This window comes from Gracilinanus agilis, unplaced genomic scaffold (genome assembly GCF_016433145.1).
Source record: "Gracilinanus agilis isolate LMUSP501 unplaced genomic scaffold, AgileGrace unplaced_scaffold48469, whole genome shotgun sequence".
Lineage (NCBI taxonomy): Eukaryota > Metazoa > Chordata > Mammalia > Didelphimorphia > Didelphidae > Gracilinanus > Gracilinanus agilis.
Genome location: NW_025382987.1, coordinates 1,131 through 9,338, shown reverse-complemented (window position 1 = coordinate 9,338; position 8,208 = coordinate 1,131). Strand labels below are relative to the sequence as shown.

Genomic DNA, 8,208 nt, shown 5'->3' with positions numbered 1-8,208 from the left:
CTGGGGGGCTGGGGGAGGGGGGAGCTGTCTGCCTGTCTGTCCTGTGGGACTCCAGCCGGGTCTCAGGGAGTCTCTCCGACTGGGGCTCTGCAGCTCGGACCCTCTCTGGGTGTCTCTGGAGCTCGGGCTCAGACTCTCTGTCTGTGGCTCCAGCCCCCTCTCCAGGGGTGTCTCTGGGACTCAGGTCCTATCTCTGGTGGGCTGTCCCTCTGTGGCTCCAGCCCTGTCTCTGGCTATCTCTCTAGCTCTGTCTGTCTCTGCTCTGAGGCTTCAGCCTTATCTCTGGGGTCTCTGTCTCTCTGGCCTTCTCTGTGGCTGCAGCCCTGTTTTTGGCTATCTCTGTAGTTCTGTCTCTGTCTCTCTGGATGTCTCTGTGACTTGCCCTGTGTCTGGGGATCTCTGTCTCTCTGTCTCTGTCTCTCTGTGTCTCTTGCCCTATCTCTGGGGGTCTCTGTCGCTGTCTCTGTGACTTGCCCTATCTCTGGGGGTCTCTGTCTCTCTGTGTCTCTTGCCCTATCTCTGGGGGTCTCTGTCTCTCTGTCTCTGTTTNTGTCTCTCTGTGTCTCTTGCCCTATCTCTGGGGGTCTCTGTCTCTCTGTCTCTGTTTCTCTGTGTCTCTTTCCCTGTGTCTGGGGGTCTCTGTCTGTTTCTCTGTGTCTCTTGCCCTATCTCTGGGGGTCTCTGTCTCTCTGTGTCTCTTGCCCTGTGTCTGGGGGTCTCTGTCTGTTTCTCTGTGTCTCTTGCCCTATCTCTGGGGGTCTCTGTCGCTGTCTCTGTGACTTGCCCTGTCTCTGGGGGTCTCTGTCTCTCTGTGTCTCTTGCCCTGTCTCTGGGGGTCTCTGTGGCCCTCGCTCTTCTTCCTGTGGCTCTCTCTGTGTCTGCCCCAGGCCGTGCCAGCAGCCCTGACCCTGGGCCTGTGCCTCTCTCCTTAGGACTCCTGGGTGCCAGCCTCCATACCTGTGGCATGAGGATGCTGGGGCTGCCCCTTCTGTGCCTGCTGGCTCTCAGCCCCCCACAGCCGGGGGCCGCCAGCGCAGTTGGCCCGGCCTCGGTGCCCGATGCCATGGCTGGTTCGGTTTCGGGGCCGTGCCCGCGGCGCTGTCGGTGCCAGACCTCCTCGCCTCCGCGGAGCGTGCTGTGCCCGGGCGCGGGCTTGCTCTTCGTGCCTCCCGGGCTGGACCGCAGGGCCTCGGAGCTGCGACTCCCGGACAACTTCATCGCCTCGGTGAGGCGCCGCGACCTGGCCAACATGACGGGCCTGCTGCATCTCAGTCTGAGCCGCAACACGCTGGCGCACATCGCCCCCGGGGCCTTCGCTGACCTGCGGGCCCTCCGGGCCCTGCATCTGGACGGCAACCGGCTGTCCTCTTTGGGCGCGGCCCAGCTGCGGGGGCTGGTCAGCCTGCGCCACCTCATCCTGGCCAACAACCAGCTGGGCGTCCTGGCGGCGGGAGCCCTGGCCGACTGCGCCGAGACTCTGGAGGACCTGGACCTCAGCTACAACAACCTGGAGGCCCTGCCCTGGGACGCCGTGGCCCGGCTGGCCAACGTGAACACTCTGGGCCTGGACCACAACCTGCTGGCGGCCGTGCCCGCCGGGGCCTTTGCTGGGCTGCACAAGCTGGCCAGGCTGGACATGACGGCGAACCGGCTCACCACCATCCCCCCAGACCCTCTTTTTTCCCGCCTTCCGGTGCTGTCCCGGCCCAGGCCCGGCGCACCGGCCTCCGCCCTGGTACTGGCCTTTGGGGGGAACCCGCTTCACTGCAACTGTGAGCTGGTGTGGCTGAGGAGGCTGGCCCGGGAGGATGACCTGGAGGCCTGTGCCTCCCCGCCGGCCCTGGGAGGCCGCTCCTTCTGGGCCGTGCGGGAGGACGAGTTTGTGTGCGAGCCTCCGGTGGTCACCCACCGATCGCCCCCCGTGGCCGTGGCCGAGGGCCGCACGGCCTCCCTGCGCTGCCGGGCCGCCGGAGACCCTGAGCCCCGGGTCCGCTGGGTGTCCCCCCGAGGCCGGCTTCTGGGGAACTCCAGTCGCACTCGGGCCTTTCCCAACGGAACGCTGGAGCTGCTGGCAGCCACGCCTGGCGACGGCGGCGTCTTCACCTGCATCGCGGCCAATGCCGCCGGGGAAGCCACCGCCTCCGTGGAGCTCACCGTGGGGCCGCCCCCGCCCCAGCTGGCCAACAGCACCAGCTGCGAGCCCCGCGGGGAAGGAGAGGATGGCGAGGGGGGCGCCCCGCTCACCCCCTCCTCCTCCTCCTCTGCCTCCTCCTCCCTGGCCCCCCTGGAGCCCCGGGCCCCCGAACACGACGGCGACGGTGACGGGGGCAGCGTCCAGGTGGCCGAGCGCAGTGCCACGGCTGCCCTCATCCGCTGGCCCGACCACGGGCCTGTCCCCGGCCTCCGCATGTACCAGATCCAGTACAACAGCTCTGCCGACGACATCCTCGTCTACAGGTGAGTGAGGATGAGTGGGAGGGAGCTCCAGACAGACGCTGGGCAGCGTGGAGAGAGCATCATCCTGGTGGAGGTGGAGGCAGGAAGGACCATTCCAAATCCTGCCTCCAGCAGTGACTAGCTGGACGGCCCTGGGCCAGTCACTTAAGCTCTCTTGGCCTCCCTTTCCTTATCTCTAAAATAAGTGGCTTGGACCCCTCAGCCTCCCAGCCCCTTCTGGCTTTAAATCTGTGATGGGGTGAAGATGACGGGACAGTGGAAGTAGGGGGGAATCGGGTGATGGGGCTGAGGGGGAAAGTGGGAAGTAAAAAGATGGACCGGGCGGCAGGGGGGAAGGAAATGGGATGTCTGAGCCAAAAGGAAGCGGGTCCCTTCGCTACGAGGGGGCTGAGCCGGGAGGGGGGTGAGGTAGGCTGGGAGGCAGAAGCTGGCAGAGGATTCAGTTCCGTTCAAGCATTTCCCCAGTGCCCACTCAGTGCCAGGCTCTGTGCTAGGCCCAGGGAACATAGAGGAAAAGGCAGCAGCCCCCAATTCTGGGGGAGCCCATCTGGGGCCCGAAGCCAAGTTCAGTTCTCTTCTTGCCTGCAGGATGGTCCCGGCCGGGAGCCGCTCCTTCCACCTGACAGACTTGGTGTCCGGGCGTACCTACGACCTCTGTGTGCTGGCAGTATCCGAGGATGGGGCCACCGGGCTGACGGCCACGCGGGCCGTGGGCTGTGCCCGCTTTTCTACGGAGCCTGAGCTGCGGCCGTGCCGTTCGCCCCATTCGGCGGCTCCCGTCCTGGGGGGCACCATGATCATCGCTCTGGGGGGCGTCATCGTCGCCTCCGTACTGGGCTTCATTTTCCTACTGCTGCTCCGATACAAGGTGCATGGTGACCAGCCACCGGGCAAGCCTGCGGCGCGGGGAGGAGTGAGCAGCGTCTGCTCCCAGACCAATGGCGGGGCCCCGGCCCCTGGGCCCGAGAGCTCAGCCTCAGACTCGGACCCTACGCCTCCGACGCCAGTCAAGGGCCACACCTTGGTACAGCTGGACTTTGAGCCCTCAAGGGGGCCTCGGGGCCGCCTCGCTCATGAACGTGGAGGGCAATGATCCTGAGGGAGGCCCCTCAGACATCCCTAGCCCCAGACTGCTCCCTAGAACATCTCCCACCTCAGCCTGGCACTCTCTTGGCCCCTTGGATGCTCTGAGACCTGGCCTTGGTCCAGGGATGTTCCTCGGCCTAGGCTGGCCTGGCCTTCCAGGCACCCCTCGCCCTGGCTCCAGGGAAGGACACGGACAGAGTAGGTCCCAGGGGCTGTGGCTGGGCCAAGAATGGGCATGGGGGGAGTCCATGCTTGGATGCTGGCCCACCTCGCAGCTCCTGCCCAACCTCCTATTTTTAACTATCCCGCAGGGGACTTGGCGGGAAAGTGGGAACACTATGGAGATTATGTCAAGAGAAACCTATTTTTCTAAGCTCTGGCCTCACTCATTCCCTTACCTGTCTGTCTGTCCATTCATTCAGTCATTCAGCTGCCCGGGGTGGGGCCTTTGTAGGGGAGAAAATAAAAGGGGTGATCGTCACCCTCACGCACACCCTTTGCCCTTTTCAGAAAACTCCCCTCAAGCCCAGGCCCTGAGTTGGTCCCCAGACCTGGGAAACTAGAACCCCAGGGCCTGGGCGTCAGTGCCTATGGATGCGCTAGGAGCCAGGGGCCAGTAGTTGTTGGGGTTTGGGGCTCCTGGAGCTTAGGGGCCAAATTGTGAATTTCTCAAGTCTGGCTATAGGGGAGCCAGATTATCTCACCCTTTTTTACTCTCAGAGCTGGACAGACAATGAAACCACCCCCAGGATGGCGAGTCTCGAGTCCTTGGGATGGTCAGGGCCTGGTCTGGCTGGGTTAGGGGCTACCTCATTCCCAGACCTGACCATGCGCCAGACACCCAAAGACACGCTAATTGGATGTCCTCCCACTCACCCCATCTTGGCCAAGCTAGAAATCCTGTCCCAACTAAACAGCTGCCCAGCTAGGACTGACTAATGACAGACGGCCCAGATGTCAGAGCCAGAGGCAACTTAGAGCCTCAGGCCACCCCTCTCGTTTTAGGCCTAGAGTGGGCAAGAGAACTGCCCACAGCCACACACTGAGTCCATGGCAGATTTGAGAGTGGTACCCGGGCCTCCACCCCATCCCGAGGATTCTCGGTGGCCTGCCTTGGACCAGCCTGGGAGCCTGACCCCTGTGGGATAAGGAGAACATTATCATCGTTTGAGCTCTCTCCCGTCCGGAGCTTCTCCCTCCTTGGGTGCCAGCTTGGTTTATCCTCCGCAGTCCTGCCCCTTCTCTCCAGGGTTCACATTCTGTCTCTGGGCCTTAGTGGCCTTATCTGTAAAATGAGGATTTTCAGGGTCCCTTCCCCCTCCGGGGCTCATACTCTGCCAGTCACCCCTGTAGCCCCAATGCTGCCCAGGACAAGATCAGGGCACAAACACACGAACAGGCATGAGGCTGAAGAAGAAATCAGTGCCTACTGCCTGGAGGACATGCCTCAACTGGGTCCTCAAGGATCGATGGCATTCAGCTAGGCCAAAATGGGGCAGTGGGCAGGGCAGAGGGGCAGAACTTCCAGGTTGAGAGCCCAATGTGGGGGATTCCAGGGGACATTTTGGAGTATAGAGTACACAAGGAAAAATGGTGGGTCTAGATTACAGAAGGCCTTGAATGTCAGACAGAGAACTTTGGGCTTTGTCTTCTGAGTACCAAAGGGGTTTTTTGAGCTAGGGAGACATGGGAGAGACTAATGAGGATCATAGGTTTACAGTTAGAAGGACCCTAGGGACCATCTAGTTAAACTTTCTCATCTTACAGATGTGGAAACTGAGGCCAAGAAAAACCAATGACACCCACGGTGACACCACTAGTAAGAATCTGAGGTGGGATTTGAACCTAGAACTTCCTGAATCCAACGCCATTTTGCACAGTTCATGGTGATATCGAGTCACTGTGAAGGGTGGGCAAGAGGCTGGTTTTACTGTGATCACTAAGGATTTCCTTTGTTCACAAACCAGTCACCCAGCAGCACTGGACGCAGCTGAGGACGGGCTAGGCAAGTGTTGTCATCACCCCACTGGTCATGCGTAGTTTCTTGTGGCCAACGGGAAGGCCGTGGCCTGGCCAATTTATCAGCGGTGATGGATTCGGGTCATTACCCCAGGGAACACTCAGCTCCAGGACTCCCCAGTTAGCCAGCTGTGGTCCACAGCTTCTCCAGACTCGGTTCCAAAGGCTCCTGCGCTGCCCAGTGTCTCCAGGGTGACGGGAGTCAGGCTGGTGGGGGACGAGGCGCGCTGGCCAGGGCTCTTCCTCGAAGCGGGGAGAGCTGGAATGTGATCCCGAGGCCCTCGCCAAGGAAAGGAGAGAAGGCTGTATGGGATAGACGGAGACAGGGAGAGGAGTGGAGGCTGACGGGACAGGGCCTGAGGAGGAATGGTAGGAGAAAACGTTGGAGAGAGCTTTGGATACCAGACAAGGTCGGGCTTGGTCCCATCAGTTCCAAGCTCTGTTTTCTGACCCCGGGAGATTCTGCGTCCCGTTTGGGCCATGTATAAATTGAATAATGGATCTGAAGCCCCACTCCGAAGTCTAGTAGTGTGGCTTGGAATTGGGAAGTCCTGGCTTCAGATCTTGCCTCAGACACGTTAGCAGAGTAACTGGATGAGCATTCTACAGCTTCTCTGCCTCAGGCTCCCTCTCTGTCAAAGGAGGGCTGGGCTGGATGATCTCCAAGTTCTCTTCCAACTCTGAACTGCCTATGCCTATGGAATCCCACCAATTAGGCTCACGAGGTCCGAGACAATTAAATAGGACGAGACTATTAGCTGTTGGGCCATTTAACAGATGGAATCTGAGCTGGGGCCCTGGGACTGGAGGAATGGAGCAAACTCAAATCCAGAGCCAGGAAACATCTAAGGCGGCCTAGGGTTTGGCCTCTCAATGGGGCTCGTTCACAGGCCAGCCTGCAGGAGTTCCTCTGACTTCTGCTTTGATACCTCCCTGCATGGGCAGATCCTTCCCTTCAACTCCAGGAGAGACATCCAAGGTTATTTATTACGAATTTTTTTCTACTTCCCTCTTCCCCATTGTTTCTCCTTTTGTTTACTGAATCAATCATTTCTTAAGTGCCTATGTGCCAGACACTGTGCTAGGCACTGGAGACAGAAACAAAGAGCTTTCATTCTACTAGCAAACGGAAGGAGGAAAGTTCTTCCCCTCCCTGCCCCAGTGACAGAACCTTTCCTATTCCTCCCGTCCCCCACAGAGCCTTGGGAAGACACATATGGGTAAGACCCTCCTTGGGCCACTGGAGAATGCCCATGGGCAGAGATGAGCCACTTCTTCCTGCAAAAAGAAATAGTCTAGGGGGCAGGTGGGTAGCTCAGTGGATTGAGAGTCAGGCCTAGAGAAGGGAGGTCCTAGGTTCAAATCCGGCCTCAGCCACTTCCCAGCTGTGTGACCCTGGGCAAGTCACTTGACCCCCATTGCCCACCCTTACCAATCTTCCACCTAGGAGCCAAAAAAAAAAAAGAAACAGTCTACTAGATGAGCAGAAAGGAAGGGTGAGGATAATAGGGGTGGGGGTCCCGGAGAGGAGAAGACGACTACCCTATATCTCCAACCCACAGTCCCCTCACATTATCTCCTGGTGCCTTCAGTGTCTTCCATGTCTCCCTGCTTCCTACACTGTCGCTCCCAAATTGTGTCTGTATTCCCCTTCCTTTGCCTTTCCTGTCTCCCTCTTCCTCTGTTTGACCCCATTCTCTGCCTGTCCTCCCCTCCTCTCTACCCCCCACCCCATTTCTATCCCAATCTCTTTCTTGCCTGTCTCTTAGACCTGTCACACAGTCACACCGTTCCCTGTAGCCCCCCTCACTAACCCTGGGGTCCTTCCCTTCCTTCCCACCACACTAGCCCTCCTATCCTGCCTGTATGCTGCCTCCTCACTCTTTCCCACGTGCCCCCACAGGAGCTGGCTTCTCTGTGGCCTTCCGGGGTCCTGGCCACTGATCTCCCCACATGTTCTCCCTCCCACGGCCCTTCAACAGTACACTGTCTTTCTTTCCTTTCACGGGCCTGGCTCTTCCCCCTCTTGCCAGGTCTCCCCAGCTTCTTGCTGTCACTCTTATTCCCCCGACACAGGGTCCCTAATGTCTCTCTAGCAAACCCTTCGCCGTCCGGGTCACCTCAAACCTTTGTCCCCCGCCCCATTGTTCTCCCTCATTCTCCCCACATGCCTGGATTTTCTACCTCAGGGCACCTCCAAATTCTTGTTTGCTCCCCACACTCTCCCTCCCCCACTGTTAATTGTGTCCACCACCACCCCCCATCGTGTCATCTCTCTCCAACATTGTTTCCTCAGTCTCTGTTCCTCCTTTCATCTCTTTCCCACTTCTCCTCACGCTGGCACCCCTGGAATGTGGCCCCTGTCCCCACCACAGTCTCCCCACCTCTCGGTCCTCCACGTCCCCCCACACTGTCCTTGTGGGATCATCCATACTGTATCCCAGTGATGGGCAAACTTTTTAAAGAGGGGCCAAAGGAAAGGAAATGCTCCTCTGTCAGTCTGTTTCTAAGGCAGCTCTTTCCAAGTCTCATTGTATTGTATCCTACTCGTTGTATTCGTCAGATTAGGAATAATGTCTCAGCTGGATAGAACATTTCAGGGGGCCGTAGTTTGCCCATCACTGCTCTATCCTATTGTCCCCACTG

The 8,208-nt window shown here is 59.1% G+C and overlaps 1 protein-coding gene across 1 annotated transcript; it reads left to right on the top strand.

Moving 5' to 3' along the window:
* Positions 1-932: 932 nt before the first annotated feature.
* On the top strand, positions 933-4,020 carry LRFN3 (leucine rich repeat and fibronectin type III domain containing 3; the record flags this gene model as incomplete). Its single annotated transcript, XM_044684319.1, has 2 exons — positions 933-2,457; positions 3,046-4,020. Coding segments are annotated over 2 exons (2,030 nt in total), but the record flags the coding sequence as incomplete, so codon positions are not given.
* Positions 4,021-8,208: the final 4,188 nt, after the last annotated feature.